Source organism: Podarcis cretensis (genome assembly GCF_951804945.1).
Source record: "Podarcis cretensis genome assembly, chromosome: 13".
NCBI lineage: Eukaryota > Metazoa > Chordata > Lepidosauria > Squamata > Lacertidae > Podarcis > Podarcis cretensis.
In genome coordinates, this window is record NC_137182.1 from 99,166 (window position 1) to 115,492 (window position 16,327).

General features: G+C 46.0%; 1 protein-coding gene and 1 long non-coding RNA gene across 3 annotated transcripts; both read right to left on the minus strand.

The window, feature by feature from the left end:
* Nucleotides 1-374: 374 nt before the first annotated feature.
* Nucleotides 375-1,661, minus strand: LOC307200110. 2 transcript variants are annotated; one of them, XR_013832330.1, is made up of 4 exons: nt 1,557-1,655; nt 1,138-1,252; nt 837-907; nt 375-529 (listed from the first exon to the last, which is right to left on the minus strand). It is a non-coding gene; the product is annotated as an uncharacterized lncRNA (long non-coding RNA). The 2 variants fall into 2 exon arrangements; XR_013832329.1 differs by having other exon boundaries at nt 1,138-1,661.
* Nucleotides 1,662-2,641: 980 nt separating this feature from the next.
* On the minus strand, nt 2,642-14,218 carry LOC307201778 (maestro heat-like repeat-containing protein family member 7; the record flags this gene model as incomplete). Its single annotated transcript, XM_079951199.1, has 6 exons — nt 14,024-14,218; nt 13,016-13,071; nt 11,800-11,949; nt 3,367-3,521; nt 3,038-3,154; nt 2,642-2,696 (listed from the first exon to the last, which is right to left on the minus strand). Exons 1-6 carry the CDS (start codon nt 14,037-14,039, stop codon nt 2,642-2,644), a joined length of 549 nt encoding a protein of 182 aa, XP_079807325.1. The 5' UTR covers nt 14,040-14,218.
* Nucleotides 14,219-16,327: the final 2,109 nt, after the last annotated feature.

A 16,327-nucleotide genomic window follows, 5' to 3' on the forward strand; every position in this document is an offset into this window, starting at 1 on the left:
AGCTTTAGAAAAGATTTCCCAAAATGTTCTCTTTCTACCAGCTAGATGCTTTTTCACTGCTCTTGACCTTCTTAACCTTAGGAAGAAGATATGGCTCATTTTACTATTTATCCACCCTTAATTTGTAGGGTCAGTGTAACCTTGGCTGTCAGCCTGTAATTCCCTTTTTACGACTTTGAGAATTGTTTTCTGCTGTAAATCAGGGGGGCCCCTTGTCTAGGAGTAAAACATCTTGCCAAGGTTTTTAGGCAACTGGTCTTTTGCCTGGCATAAAACATTTTAAGCTCATTTTAAAATACAAGCCCTGATTAAACATATAAGCTTTAATAAAAATGCAGGCTTATGATTAGATGCCTCAGTACATTTTGGTGGGAAAGGGAAGGAAAGAGTATGAGCTGGTTGGAATCATGCTGAACCAAACACATCCTAAGCTGGGTCTGAACTGCAGGAGGGTTTGGACTTGGCTCATAAAGAGCATGAGATGACGCTTGAAACTGGAGAAATCTCTTCAGTTCAAAGACTTAGTGGCCTCAATAAATATATGAAAAAAGCTTATTTGGACGAGCAAAGAATTGTTGTTGTTGTTGTTGTTGTTGTTGTTGTTGTTGTTATTATTATTATGTCTCCCCACCCCAATACATAGCGGAACAAAGAGAAAAAAAGATATATAATAAACCAGCAGACATACAAAAATCAATCTTTAAAGCAGGCAAAAATAAACACATATGAACTTATACCAGCTTTAAGGTGTTTCCAATAGTACATATAAAAATGTAATTTTAAGAAAAATCTTAGCCTTCCAAAGGTGAAGACTTGCTCATCCATTAACGGAATACCTGTATGATTGCTGCCTGCAGTAACTTGCGCACTAGGTCACGGAAGTGTCCGTATCGGAGTCAGACATCCCCTAAGTTGGAGCAAAGCCACTGTAAGTGCATCTTTTATTATGTATACATTCATCTTCTATCAAAAAAACACTGTCCATATATATTAGACATGATAGCAGTGAATGCAGCTGAAGTTGTACAATTAAATAAAAAATGTGTAAATACTAAAGAACATTTGACAGTTAAATTGTGAGGAATAAAGAAACCATTAGAAACATTAGAACAGGCATTCCCTGTTTCCAGTTCCTACCTCCAAGTAAAACGCCATGCCAATGGCTCTCTTCTTGTTGTTCGGACAGCACATATATTCCCGTGCCAATCGGGCAATCCTCTGGTACTGTTCTGTTGAGGAGGTGAACAAGGTCCTGAAACATAAGAGTAAGAGACAAAGAATTCACAAGTCTGAAGCTGGCAGGAAGAACCACCCAGCGTTCCTGCACAACAACAACCACCACCAGGTTACTTGAACGCTGAGCAGAGCCTCCCGCCTGCATTCGCTCCCTAAGACGCACACACATTTCCCCTTACTTTTTAGGAGGGGGAAAGTGCGTCTTATAGAGTGAACAATATGGTACATTTTCTGAAATAAATAAGAAGTTTATCCCCATTTCCCCAGAAAGCAGGCCTTGCTCTTCATGCCTCACCTGCCAGTCCTTTTCACCTTCTTACCTTGCCAGAAGACGAATGCCTTTGAAAAAGCTTTCTGGACTTGACAGCATATCCCAGCAGCTTTGCAACCCCAAAACCTCAAATTCGTCAAGGTATTCAGCACGCCCAATCAGTTGTTTCAGGGCCTGCACAGCAGTCCTGAGTCAAGTGAAGGAATTAAGAATATTATATTTTAAAAATTTGTATACTGCCCTTCACCCGTAGATCTCCGGGCAGTTCACAACATAAAAATGCAAGTTAAAAAGCACAAAATACAGAATAAAAACAAGAACCAAAGCAAACCAATAACTCCTCTCCCTCCAACAAACGCAGTTGAAAGGGCATAGGAGATTAATCAGCCAATGGCATGAAGAGGACCATTTTTGCCTGGCATCTAAAGGCACCAGGCAAGCCTCCCTGGGGAGAGCAACCCACTAATGGGGAGCCACCACAGAAAAGGCCCCTTCTTGTGTGGAGGAGGCACGTGAAGAGGGGCTTCCGATGATGAGCGCAAGGTCTGGGTAGGTTCATCTGGGGAGTTTTAGGTCCTTGACATCTTGCAGTCCAACCCCAACCATCACCCCCTGCAGCCTCCCCCATGTTTCCAGCACAAGCGGCAACCTTTCGGCTGTGATGGAGACTTAAGGTTTCATGACACGTGAATCCCACCACACCCAAATCAGCCCATCGTGCGGGAGAGTCTCCAACATCCTCTCCCATCCTAGTGTCCTTCAGATGTTTTGGGCTACAATAACTCCCATCTTCAGCCCAGTTGTGCTGGCTGGGACTGGTGGGAGTTGTGGTCCAAAGTGACTGAAGAGCACAGGGGTTGGGGAAGCCTGGGTCTCCTAGCTATCTAACCTAAGCAGAACCTCCATGTCCAAATGAAGCCTATCTCTTGGGGGAGGGCTGAGCCATCACCGCTATGGGTCAGAGAGAGAAGGGAGGGCCCCCCCAAATGCATTAGCAGGTCCCTTACATCAGTGGATCGAGATGCGAAGAGGGCTCCGGGATTAGACTTGCCGCCCTCGAACCTCTTCTTCTCGCCTCATGGACAAAACAGATCTGAGTGCTAAGTGCAAACAGCAGGTGGTGGAACTTGCTCTTCAGGATACCTGCAGCCTCAGGGAATGACAGGATATGACACAGAGCGTTGGTAGCCTGGAGGGACAAGGACAGGAGAACGGCATTCAGCAGAGGTCATCGTCAGATCAAGATCTCAGACTCAGACGCGACTCAGAGCCCCGGTCCATCTCCCTCAGTGTTGTCTACACTGACTAGCAGTGGCTGTCCAGGGTTTCAGGCAAGGAACTCCCCGACATGGAGATGCTGGGGCCCTTCTGCATACAAAGCAGGTGCTCACAGGATGGACCACTTATTAAGATGCACCCCCCTCCCAGCAAGAAGCCCCCAGCCCCATCCAGCTCCCATTCAAAACAATCCAGGAGAGAGAAAATGAGTGGTTTCGTACCGCCATTGGCATTTGAGAAGTGCTGCGTCACCTGGAAGTGACTTCCGCTTTGGGGTCTTCATCCTGCAGCCTTTTCAGGAGGGGTCTCAGCAGCTTGACGCTGGAATACTGATCAGCGACCAAGGCCTTCCAGATCACCGTGGCACTTCTGCAATTTTTCAAAACAGAATTTTTCCTTTTTCCTTTTCTTAAAAAAAGTCAGGCCTTTGATATTTTCTTTATATTGCACATACATTAGCAAAGAAAGAAACCACAACTCGGAACACAATTTTTTGCAAGTACGAAATTCAATATAAATAAATATAAATTAAGAAACCCCTTAAATCTACCCCTCCCCATTTTCACATCACAAAAACTTACTCATCACACTCCATCGAACAGTCCAACAGGCTGTCTACGACCGGCTGCATGCGCTTGGTGGCTAGGCTGACAATAGCTGAAAGTGTCACTTCCTTAGTGCGGGTGTCGGGGATCTGGTGGAGATGGTTGTAAATCTCCTTCACAACCATAGGCAGCTGGAAGAAGATAAAAGAAGACCAGGATGAGAAAGTGTGGTGAACCTGTTTCTATTTTGCTTAATGTATGTAGGGTTTGGTGTCAGCGTTACTCGTGCCGGTTCTCTGCCGTTCACTTGTGTTCCTTTGGTGGTAAGAGAGGTTGGGGTTGGCCTAGGGTGTGGTTGTTTGTTTGTGATTGGCTGTGGTGATCTTTGTTTTGAATCAATTCCAGTACCCTTTTGGTACTAGATTCTGGCTCCTGCAAAGTCAATACTAAATCGTCAGCAAATGCTTTCAGTTTGTACTGTTTAGCACCCACTTGTATGCCTTTAACCAATTGGTCCTTTCTGATCATATTTAACAAAACCTCCAGGACCGATATAAAAAGCAATGGAGAGATTGGGCAACCTTGTCGTGTTCCTTTCTCAATCTTAAACTCTTCTGTCACTGCATTGTTCACAATTAATTTTGCCTTTTGTTCTGAATAAATTGCACCTATACCATTTTCAAAACCTTGACCTACCCCCATCCCCTGTAGATTCTTCTTCATAAAACTCCAAGAAATGTTGTCAAAGGCCTTCTCTGCATCCACAAAAATCAAAACTGCCTTAGTATTGATATTCACTTGTAATTTTTCTAGAATATAAATTATATTCCTCGTATTATCAGACAAATGTCTGCCCGGGAGAAAGCCCGCTTGGTCTTTATGAATTTCTTCTACTAACACCCTTTTTAATCTTTTAGCCAAAATATCTGCAAAAATTTTGTAATCTTCCATTCTATTTCCTGGTTCATCAATTTCATATATTGTACTTGATATAACTTTATCTCTTTCAGGATCTCCTGTGATTTTGGTTTTGCTCTCAGCTTCTTTTCTCCTTCCTTTATTTTTTCCAAGATTTTATCCTTTTTTTCATTTTGGGTTCTCTTCTTAATTGCATTCTGTTGTATCAGGAATCCTCTCATAACTGCCTTACTTGCATTCCAGATTACTCTTTTTTCCACTGTTGTGTTCATATTTATCTCAAAGTAGTCTCTCAGAGTTTTTTGGGCCGCCTTCATCACTTCTTCATTCCTAAACAAAGTATCATTCATCCTCCATCTGAAGGAACCAATTGGCGTCAATTTCATTTCCATCTTCACTGCATTATGATCAGAACAAGTCTTGGGGCAAATCTCCACTTTGCTGGTCTTTGGAGCCAGTCCTCTAGTTACCCAGATTTGGTCAATTCTTGTCCATGTCATTTTAGGCTCGGAGAAGAAAGTTCCCTCTCTTCCCAGAGGATTCTTTATTATTCTCCAAATATCAACTAAGTCCATATTTTCAGTCATGTCAAAAAAAGGTTTTTGGTAGGCTACCATCTTTGGTGACTACCTGTCTCTGAGCCTTATCCATATTTGTAGACACCACTCCATTCATGTCTCCCATCAAGATCATATTGTAATCCATATAGTGCATCAGAGTCTCATGTAGTTTCTTAAAAAATTCCGATCTTCCTTCATTTGGTGCATAGATGCCTACTATCAAGAATTGCTCTCCTTGTGATTGAATTTCAATTGCAACAAATCTTCCTTGGTCATCTTTGAATATAAATTTCGGTGATAGGCTTTCTTTTGCATAAAGAACTACTCCTCTTTTTTTAACTTTATCTGATGAGATAAATTCATGACCCTAATCTTTTGTTGCTCAATATCTTCCTGTGTAGCCTTATCACATGTGTTTCTTGTAGACAAATCAAATCCAATTGTTCTTTTTTTAATAAATGAAAGACTCTCCGCCTCTTTTCCGGGGAGTTCAGTCCATTCACATTCCAGCTCAACACTTGCAACGCCATAGTGTAATTACTCTGCTTTTTCTCCAACTGCTTGCTCTTCTTCTGTTGGTAATGTTGACGGCAGGTTCACTGGTGGAGTCCAATCCAAAAGATAATGCTGCTATCTCCACTATTCCTTTATTTGGTGATCTTCTATCCAATGTTCTTTGCTCAAGTCCTCTATCTGGTGATTTCCTGTTTGGTGCTGTCAGAGCTGCCTCTAGGTCCCAGCTCACAGAGGACCAACGCCAGGCTGTAGTAATGTACAAAAGTCTTTATTGAAGTTCAGTTTCCATTTCAAAGCCACAGCGTGCAGCCCTACGTCTTAAACCCTAGATCGGCGAAGTCCCGTCTGAGTCTCCTCCCCTATGACACCAGTTTAAGATCCTAGCCCTGCTCCACCTTTTACGCTGCTCTCTCCTCCTCTGGGTCCTCCTGCCCGCTGGGGCATTGCCCTTTCTGGACTCTTCCGACGCTGAGTCGCGTAGCTCCTCCCCTCCCTCCGGCGGGCTTTAGGACCCGGTTCCCAATCCTCATTCTCTGCTGTCCCGCGCTCCTGTACATTTGAACTTGCCTCTCGCGCCAGCCCAGTGACCTTTCTCCTAACCGTTACAGTACTTCGGTCACTGCTTCCCTCTTCCGGGACACTGGCCGGATCTGACCTCTCCTCCGTTGTCCGACTTTCTGATGGAGGCGTGGTCAGCCCTGCCTTATCTTCTCTCCCTGGTGGGGAATGCACTGGCCCCGATCCTTGGGACTCTTCCCCCCCACTCTGCTCTGGTGGGGAAGCTGGTCCTGATTTCCAGCTACTGCTCTGGGAGTCCCTGCTGCCCCCTTGCTCCTGGGGCATTCCCCTTGGGAACCCCCTACCCCTGGCCACTGGCGCCCCCTTCTGTGAATCTTCCGATTCGCTGGAGAGGCTCATGGAATCCCTCGGTCCACTGTCCTCTTCTCCTACGCTCCCCTCGGATTCTTCCTGTCAGGGACTCGGCGGGAGCGCAGGGAGGAGAGGAGATGGAGAGCGAGGGGGAGCAATCCGAGGGCAGCGTAGGAGAAGATGACAGCAGCCCGATAGATTCCATGAGCCTCTCCAGTGAATCGGAAGATTCACAGAAGGGGGCGCCGATGGGCAGGGCAAGGGGGGACCCAAGGGGGACACCCCAGAAGCAAGGGGCCTGCGGGGACTCCCAGAGCAGCAGTTGGAAATCAGGACCAGCTTCCCCACCAGAGCGTAGTGGGGGGGAGGAGTCCCAGGTATCAGAGCCCACATATGCACCACCAGCGAGAGAAGATCAGTCAGGGTTGGCCACGCCTCCATCGGAGAGCGAGGGGACGGTCAAGAGGAAAGTTGCAGGCTGGGCGCGCGCGCCAAGTTCAAATGTACAGGCGAGCGGCACAGAAGGTAGCCCGGATAGGGAACCAGGTCCTAAAGCCCGCCGGAAGGAGGGGGAAGAATCATCAGGGTCAGCGTCAGAGGAGTCCAGAAAGGATGAAACCCTAGCGGGCAGGAGGGCCCAGAGGAGAAAGGAACTTAGGAAGAGGTGGAGCAAAGCGAGAGTCTTAAACTGGTGTGGAAGGGGCGGAGACTCAGACGGGACTTCGCCGGTCTAAGGTCGAGACGTAGAGCTGCGCGCTGCGGCTTTAAAATGGAAACTGAACCTCAATAAAGACTTTTGTACATAACTACAGCCTAGCGTTGGTCCTCTGTGAGCTGGGACCTGGAGGCAGCTCTGACAGATGCCAAATCAATTTTTTTTTAAAAAAAAAAAGTCCAATTCTCCTACTTCGCTGTACTCACAGGTAGTTACTTTAATGTCCGATTGTCCACAGGAAAAAGTCAGCGCTCTCCGGCAACGGCTATGTGGCTTCGTTCCATGGAAAAAGCAGTTGATTCGGACTTTCAGATTAGCGCCATCGGCAAATGGCGGAATTCCTCTGACTCAGAGGAATCCGCTCCGCAAAAATCGGGTCTTGCCGCCGCAGCGAAGGCGGAGACCCTCTAAAAACCCCAGGCGGTGGAAGCCTGGGGACGTGGGATTTGGCGGACACCAGGAGCACCCCCCTACTCACAGGGAAACCCCTTTTCGGGGGCTCCAAAAGTGACGTGGGGAGAGTGGCGCAGTGTTTCGAATCGACCGCTATTTTCGCGGAGTGAAGCCGCACAGCCGTTGCCGGAGAGCGCTGACTTTTTCCTGTGGATAATTGGATTTCAAACAACAACCCGTGAGTAAAACGGAAATTGGACTCTTAAAATATTTGCAAATTTGGTATTGGTCGGGGAAGGTCCAAACAGGAAGTCCACCTCCCCTTTCTGTAAATAAGCTAAAGCAAAGAACCTGTCAACTAAGGTCATGGAGAGTTTTATGTAAAGGACTTTAATTCTACTGATTGAGACTATTAGAAAATTTTTTTGGAAGCAGGGGAGCCTGCAGGAGAAGAATAAAAATTGAGATTTGATGTGCCACCCCCCTGGACCCGGGAGTGGTCCGTGAGAGCCCGTTGATGCTGAATAGATCAATTTGACAGCTGTCAAGCTAGCTGTCAAGATACAAAAGAGGACTTTGTTTCTATTGTCTATATTTGCTACAAGTTTATATATACAATGAAGGTATGACTCTTACAATTTAACTTATGGGACCTTTGGGTCTGTGCTGAAAGGAGTGAAAAGGAATTTAAATTCCTCTAGAGGGAGCTTTGGGATATTGCTTTAAGGAACAGCTGAGAAACTGTTTTTTGACCTTGGATTGTTTAAGAATGGTGCTCGGGAAGGAAACTCAGCTTGAATTGAACAGGACATTCTTTCTCTTGGGAAAGCTGCAAGGTCAGATAAATGTTTTGACTTCGAATGTTATAACTTTGGAGACAAGAGTGGACACTAGTAAAGAGCTTGATAAGATCTCGGCACAGGAAATTTATTCAACTGAACAAACAGGAAATTCTGAAAAGGAAAATCATGTTGCGACTGAAGTGAAGAAAGGGGGAGCCGTCACCCTACAGATGCAAAAGATGAGTTATAATTTGAGGCCTGACATGACGGCAACAAGGAGAAGTAAATTTTCGAAGATGGAAACCTGGCCTGAATTGGAAAATGAAAGATGGAGAGATCTCCTTATGTGGAGACCAGATGACCTTTGGATTACAAAATGACCCAGGTGGAGATTGGAGTTTTCGGGACCTTTGGATTTGAAAGGAGTGTGAAACAGGACTTGGAACATCTTATAGCCCTATTTTCAGCCATGGAGGTTTGGCAGGAAGGAATGTGGATGCTGCTGGGTTGGAGCTCCCCCGAGAATTGGCTTTTAATATTAAAGACTATCAAAAAGACTGGCAGAGGGGTCATGAAACTGATTTAAGAGCCTCAGACTTAAGATCTCCGGGTTGATGGTTTTTGGGATTGATGGACCTATGCTGGGGACTGAAACCGGGAGGGGAGTTGGTGGAATGGAAATTGGGAACTCAAGTGCATATAATACAATCTGTTTTTTTGTTTTTTGTTTTTAATGAAAGTTGGGAAATTTGTGGAATGGAATCTTTTTTGACCTTAGGGAAACGTTTTAAGAATAAGTATAGATATATTGGTTTGGATGAGAGTTAAGATTGGAAAGTAAAAGTGGTTTTTTTTAAAAAAATGGTAAAATTAAGGATTCGAAGGATGGTTGAAAAAGAAAATTATGCGGTTTTGGCAGGAATAACGTAAAGATTTAGTAAAAATGAATTAATGAAACAAGGTTGGAAGGATTTGCTGAATTAACAATTTGAATTAGAATACAAAAATGGGAGGTGTGAGGAGGTCAAGGAAATAAGTTAAGAAAGGTAAATATGTAAAGGTTTGATTTGTTCCTTTTTTATCTTTTGTGTATTTTTCTCCTTTTTCTTTTCTTTTCTTTTTCTTTTTTCTCTTTTACTATTTTTTTTTGTAACCTGTAAACTTTGAATAAATATTTTTTTAAAAAAAAAGAAAAAAAAGAAAAAGCAGTTGATTCGAAGCACCGCACTGCTCACCCCACGTCGCTCCGGATCCCCGAAATTGGGTTTCCCCACGGGTAGGGGAGGCGCAAAAGGTGCCCGCCGAATCCCACGTTCACAGGCTTCAGCGCCTGTGATTTTTAATTGGTCTCCGCCTTTGCTGTGGCGGCCAGACCCAAATTCCCAAGAGGCAAATTCCTCCCGATCAGAGGAATTCCGCCATTACAGATGGCACTAACCCGGAAGTCCAAAAGAGTATAGTTTTCTCTGCCATCTGCGGAGTTGTGTTGGGGGAATCCAGATTGGGAGGTGTCAGAGCTGCCTCCAGGTCCCATCTCACAGAGGACCAACGCTAGGCTGTAGTTATGTACAAAAGTCTTTATTGAGATTCAGTTTCCATTTTAAAGCCGCAGCGTGCAGCTCTACGTCTCGACCTTAGACCGGCGAAGTCCCGTCTGAGTCACCTCCCCTTCCACACCAGTTTAAGACCCTCGCCTTGCTCCACCTCTTCCTAAGTTCCTTTCTCCTCTGGGCCCTCCTGCCCGCTAGGGTCTCATCCTTCCTGGACTCCTCTGACGCTGACCCTGACGATTCTTGCCCCTCCTTCCGGCGGGCTTTAGGACCTGGTTCCCTATCCGGGCTACCTTCTGTGCCGCTCGCCTGTACCTCTGAACTTGGCGCGCGCGCCCAGCCTGCAACTTTCCTCTTGACCGTTAACTCGCTTTCCGATGGAGGCGTGGTCAACCCTGACTCATCTTCTCTCGCTGGTGGTGCATATGTGGGCTCTGACACCTGGGGCTCCTCCCCCCCACTACGCTCTGGTGGGGAAGCTGGTCCTGATTTCCAACTGCTGCTCTGGGAGTCCCCACTGGCCCCTTGCTTCTGGGGTGTCCCCCTTGGGTCGCCCCTTGCTCTGCCCATCGGCGCCCCTTCTGTGAATCGCTGGAGAGGCTCATGGAATCTATCGGGCTGCTGTCATATTCTCCTACGCTGCCCTCAGATTGCTCCCCCTCGCTCTCCGTCTCCTCTCCTCCCTGCGCTCCCGCTGAGTCCCTGACAGGAGGGTTTGGAATAGGTAGGTTAGTTTTGGGAGGGTGATCATTTTGATCATAGCAAAGTTTTATTAATTGACCTCAGTGTTGTCCATATTGTGTTTCCTTTGCACTGAAATGAACAGGGTGGAATAATGTAATTAAAATACTGCCAAAGCAGACAGCGAGATGAAAAACAGGGTGGTTGATTTTTGGAAGCCGAACTGCAGCAGGATGGAAACAGAGGCGCGAGCCACAAACATGGAAATTGAAGAAGAAGAAGAAGAAGAGTTTGGATTTGATATCCCGCTTTATCACTACCCAAAGGAGTCTCAAAGCGGCTAACATTCTCCTTTCCCTTCCTCCCCCACAACAAAACAAAAAATTCCTTCCAGTAGCACCTTAAAGACCAACTAAGTTAGTTCTAGGTATGAGCTTTCGTGTGCATGCACACTTCTTCAGATACACTGAAACAGAAGTCACCAGACCCTTCTATATAGTGAGAAGGTGGGGAGGGGTATTACTCAGAAGGTGGTGGGAATGAGTGATTGGCAGATAGCTGTGATGAGCCTGTTGACGACTCTTAATGACTGCAATAGGTCTTACAGGAAAAAGCAGGAAAGAGACTGGAAAGAGAAGCTGCTGAATTGCAACTTATTAACAAACCTAAAACCATGGAGAGACCTGGTCTGAACAAAGACATTGGATTCTTATCTCATTATACATGACAAAGCCATTTTTAAAACAAAATTTAAAAATTCCTTCCAGTAGCACCTTAAAGACCAAGTTAGTTCTAGGTATGAGCTTTCGTGTGCATGCACACTTCTTCATACCTAGAACTAACTTAGTTGGTCTTTAAGGTGCTACTGGAAGGAATTTTTTTATTTTGTTTTGACTATGGCAGACCAACACGGCTACCTATCTATAACTAAAAGCCATTTTTCACCTTCTCACCCCTTGCTTTTTCCTGTAAGACCTATTGCAGTCGTTAAACAGGCTCATCACAGCTATCTGCCAATCACCCAATCCCACCACCCTTCTGAGTAATACCCCTCCCCACCTTCTCACTATATAGAAGGCTCTGGTGACTTCTATTTCAGTGTATCTGAAGAAGTGTGCATGCACACGAAAGCTCATACCTAGAACTAACTTAGTTGGTCTTTAAGGTGCTACTGGAAGGAATTTTTTGTTTTGACTATGGCAGACCAACACGGCTACCTATTTGTAACTCCCCCACAACAAACACTCTGCGAGGTGAGTGGGGCTGAGAGACTTCAAAGAAGTGTAACTGGCCCAAGGTCACCCAGCAGCTGCATGTGGAGGAGCGGAGACGCGAACCCGGTTCCCCAGATTATGAGTCTACCGCTCTTAACCACTACACCACACTGGCTCTTCTTACTTCCCAGAAACAAGCTAATTCTAAGTCCGAAGAGAATGTTTGATTTAGAGGAAACCTGCTCCCCCTGCCTCCGTTTTGAGCCTTACGTCCTCCATTTCCATGCCGCATTCCTCAAGGAAGGACCTCAGGAGCTTTCCTGCAGCCTGAGAGACGGCTCTGTCTTCCACTGTCAGGTTGTCAATCGCCTTCAACACGACTTCGTTGATCTGGCTGGGCGTGAGGTGCTCCCCAAAAGCCTGGCACAAAGAAGAAAGAAGAGGGAGTTTTCTTCTGCTCCACACTCTGACCATGTTTCAGTAGTCCAAGGGTGCCTTCACAAACCAAGTGAAAGACATCTCCACTCTGCCTTGAGAGGGTTGAACTAAGTGACCCCCAGGTCCCTTCCAACTCTACAATTTGGTGATTCTATTTATGTGTTTATTTAAGTAGCTGAAAGATTTTACAACAAACAAAACTAAAAGTCAGGTGACGCCTTGCTATTTTCGATCCACATCTTAAATTGGTTATGACATTGGAACATGAAGAGGTTCAATCTAAAATCAGACTAGAAAATTTAAAAAAAAAAATTCCTCCAGGAACAGAGAGGGTGAATAATAGTGGCTATCCGTTATATAACCAATGCCAAACAGACTGGGTGGGAACCTGCCGGCTGTGTGTTTAGTTCTTAATATACAACAAAAACACCCACCACAAGGTTGGCATAGTCCATTGGCTTGGCAGTGCCTTGTGAAAGATGCATTGAATGAGTCAACTTTTCCTATTCTTTTTCCGCCCTGAGGAGCCCAAGGTGGCAATGCATGGTTCTCTCTCCTCCCCATTTTAGTCTCATGAGGTAGGTTAGACTGAGAGACTGTGACTGACTCGTGAGTGGGGATCTGAACCCTAGGTCTCCCAGCACCTGGTAGAATTTCAATAAGTAGAATTCTGCATGCAGTTTAGGCTACCGGGCACTTGTCTTTGAGCAATTTATTCTAATACAATGCATTTCTGAATGTTATTTACACTAATAGCTCACGCATGGATTTTTTACACACTGTTTGGCATTGCGAAATTCAAGGACATGTGAATTTCAAAGGCGGGTTGTGTTTCAGTTCTCCTGATGTTTCTGAAAGCCTTGATTTGATAGCTTTGGCTTCCAGTGTGAACTGCTCTGAATCTCTCCCTCATCCCTAGAAGGCGTGGGCTGCCTGAGGGCAGGCTGAAGTTGGTGGGGCAGGGCCCCATTGGCCCGAGTGAGCAAATCTTTGCTAACTGGGAGTGGCTGCGGTCTTAGCAATAAAGAGTACAAAAGGCCACCCCTACCTTGGCCACTTTTGCGATGTTGTAGTGGAAGAGGGAGGGCCCAGGGATGAAGAAGTCTTCTCGGACCCATCTAACCATGTTGCCTTTCTTATTTTTATTCCTCCTCTTCTCCAGTTCCTTACCTAAGCAGGGTCGGGTTTTGGAATATGCATGCAAAAGAACCCAGCATTAGTGCTCCCTGCTCAAAACCTCCAGTTTTCCCGCTGGGACCAACAAAAACAATTATTGGTTTCACCTCAAAAATTATAATTCAGAATTGGAAAAAAGGTTCAGAAGGGGGCAACCAAAAGGACTGGGGTGCTTGTGGAGCAAATGCTGGTTGCAGCATTTGGGGGGCGGTTCCGTTTAGAAAAACGGCGAGGAAGCGGAGACACAATGTATGGTTTGGAGAAAGTGGAGAGAGAAAGCTTTCTCTCTTGCCCTCATAACATGAGAACAACTGGACCTCCAATGAAACTGAAGTTTCAGGATGGTCCTTCTTCTTGCAATGCACAGCTAAACTCTGGAACTCCCTGCCACAGGAGGCACTGATGGCCATGGACCAAGATGGCTTTCAAAGAAGATGAGGCAAATTCATGGAAGAGAAGGCTACCCATGGCTATTAGCCAGGATGGCTATGCTCTGCCTCCATGGTCAGAGGCAGCAAAGTACAGGAGCAGAAAGAGCTTGAATTCTGCTTGCTGGATTCCCACAAGCATCTGATCAACCCCTGTGGGAACAGGATGCTGGACTGGGCTGGGCCACTGGTCAGGTCCAGAAGGCTTTTCTGATGAACATCAGCAGTGAATTCCTCCCCCAAGACTGCCCTCTCATCTCTGGCCAACGGGGTGTTGGCGTTAGGCCAGTGCTAGCACAATTCTGGCCCTCCTGAACTCCCTGATCAACCCCAGCAGCAGCCAGCATGGGCAACACTCAGGGATGATGGGAGTTGGAGCAGCCTCTGGAGGGCTACAGATCTCCCACCCTGCGGCTTACAAGAAACAAGCCATTTCCCAGCATCCCCCTCACCCATTTTGGCTATCATGATGTAATGGAGATGGTACAAGGCCTCCGCTGACTGCAGGCCAATCTCCTTCACGTTGTCTGCGAGGTGAAGGGACAAGAGCGCCACCAGCTGTCCAAGAAGGGGGAAATCCTGGGATACCTAAGAAGTGGAGAGAGAGAGATGCACAGTCAGCCCTCGTCCCACAGAGCCCAGCAAGAGAAAACCGTCTGGCATGCTTTCAGAAGAAGAAGAAGAAGAGTTTGGATTTGATTTATTTATTTTTTAATGGATTTTTATTAAGATTTTAAAGGTTAGAAAAAAAAGATAAACAAATATCAATTTAAACAAAAAAAATAAAAAACAGACAATTAAAAAAAACAAATCAAACCTTTACATAACTTTCTTTCCTTTACTTATTTCCTTGACTTCCTCACACCTCCCTTTTTTGTATTCTAGTTCAATTAGATATTTCAGCAAATCCTTTCCATCTTTGTTTTTATCCTAAAAATTTATCTTAATATACTATAATTTACATTCTCTTCTTTCACCAATTAACAATCCATTTTTACTTAGACTTTTATATCATTTCTGCTAAAACCACATAACTTCATTCCAACATCCTTCTAACATTCCTTAATTTTACAATGTTTCTGTAGATAAACTTTAAATTTCTTCCAATCTTCTTCCACCAACTCTTCTTCTTGGTCTCGGATTCTGCCAGTCATTTCTGCCAGTTCCATATAGTCCATCACCTTCATCTGCCATTCTTCCCGGGTGGGTAGACCTTGTGTCTTCCAATATTTTGCAATGAGTATTCTTGCTGCTGTTGTGGCATACATAAAGAAAGTTCTATCCTTCTTTGACACCAATTGGCCGACCATGCCCAGGAGAAAGGCCTCTGGTTTCTTCTGAAAGGTATACTTAAATACCTTTTTCATTTCATTATAGATCATCTCCCAGAAAGTCTTAATCCTTGGGCATGTCCACCAAAGGTGAAAAAATGTACCCTCAGTCTCTTTACATTTCCAACATTTATTATCGGGCAAATGATAAATTTTTGCAAGCTTGACTGGTGTCATGTACCACCTGTAAATCATTTTCATTAAGTTTTCTCTTAGGGCATTACATGCCGTGAATTTCATGCCTGTGGTCCATAACTGTTCCCAGTCAGCCATCATAATGTTATGTCCAACATCTTGTGCCCATTTAATCATAGCAGATTTCACCATTTCATCCTGAGTATTCCATTTCAACAGCAAGTTATACATTCTTGACAAATTCTTAGTTTTTGGATCTAACAATTCTGTTTCCAATTTTGATTTTTCCACCTGGAAGCCAAGCACACTTCTGCTGCGCATGAGTACAGGTGGCTGTTATCTAGCCATGGGTGCTGGAGGGGAGCTGCAGCAATGGAGCAGTCCAGAGCTGGCGTGCTGCTGGAGAAGCTGACGGCCATGAACTACAGCATCTGGTCAGTCCGCATGCAACACTTCAAGCGTGAGGGCCTGTGGAAAGTGGTGGAAGATCCACCGCAGCCCCCTGAGGAGGATGAAAAGGATGAGAAAGCTTTGGCTATGATCATCCTTGGAATGGACGACAGCCAGCTAGTCAACGTAGCTGATAAGGTGACAGCAAGTGAGGCGTGGGACGACGAGTTCCAGATACGCAACGGACTGCTCCTCCGCAAAGGGGCCATCTACGTGCCGGGAGATGAACTCCGCGCGAGAGTACTGCAACAGCTACACGACGCACCCAGTGCCGGACATTTCGGCAAGGACAAGACGGTGGAATTAGTAGCCAGAGACTTTTGGTGGCCCAAGATGCGGGGAGAAGTCGCGGATTACGTCACGAGGTGCGACACATGCCAAAGGGCCAAGTCAGTACACAGACCGCCAGCGGGACTGTTGGAACCGCTACAGACCCCGTCCGAACCGTGGGAGAGGGTGGCCTTGGACTTTGTCACTGATCTGCCCAGCTCGAGGGGCAAAACAGCAGTACTCGTGGTAGTCGACATGTTCACCAAGATGGCGCACTTCATTCCTTGCGCGAAGGTGGCCACAGCGGAACAGACAGCCAAGCTGTTCATAGACCACGTGTTCAAGGTGCACGGCCTGCCACGGTCTATCCTGTCCGACCGGGGGCGCCAGTTCATCTCGAGTTTCTGGCGGAAGCTGATGGGGATCCTGAACGTCAAGGTCAACCTAGCGTCGGCAAGACACCCGCAGACCAACGGACAAGCGGAGAGGGTCAACGCCATCATGCAGCAGTACCTGAGATGCTACGCTAACCAGCAGCCCTCGACCTGGGTGGACTACCTGCCCCTGGCC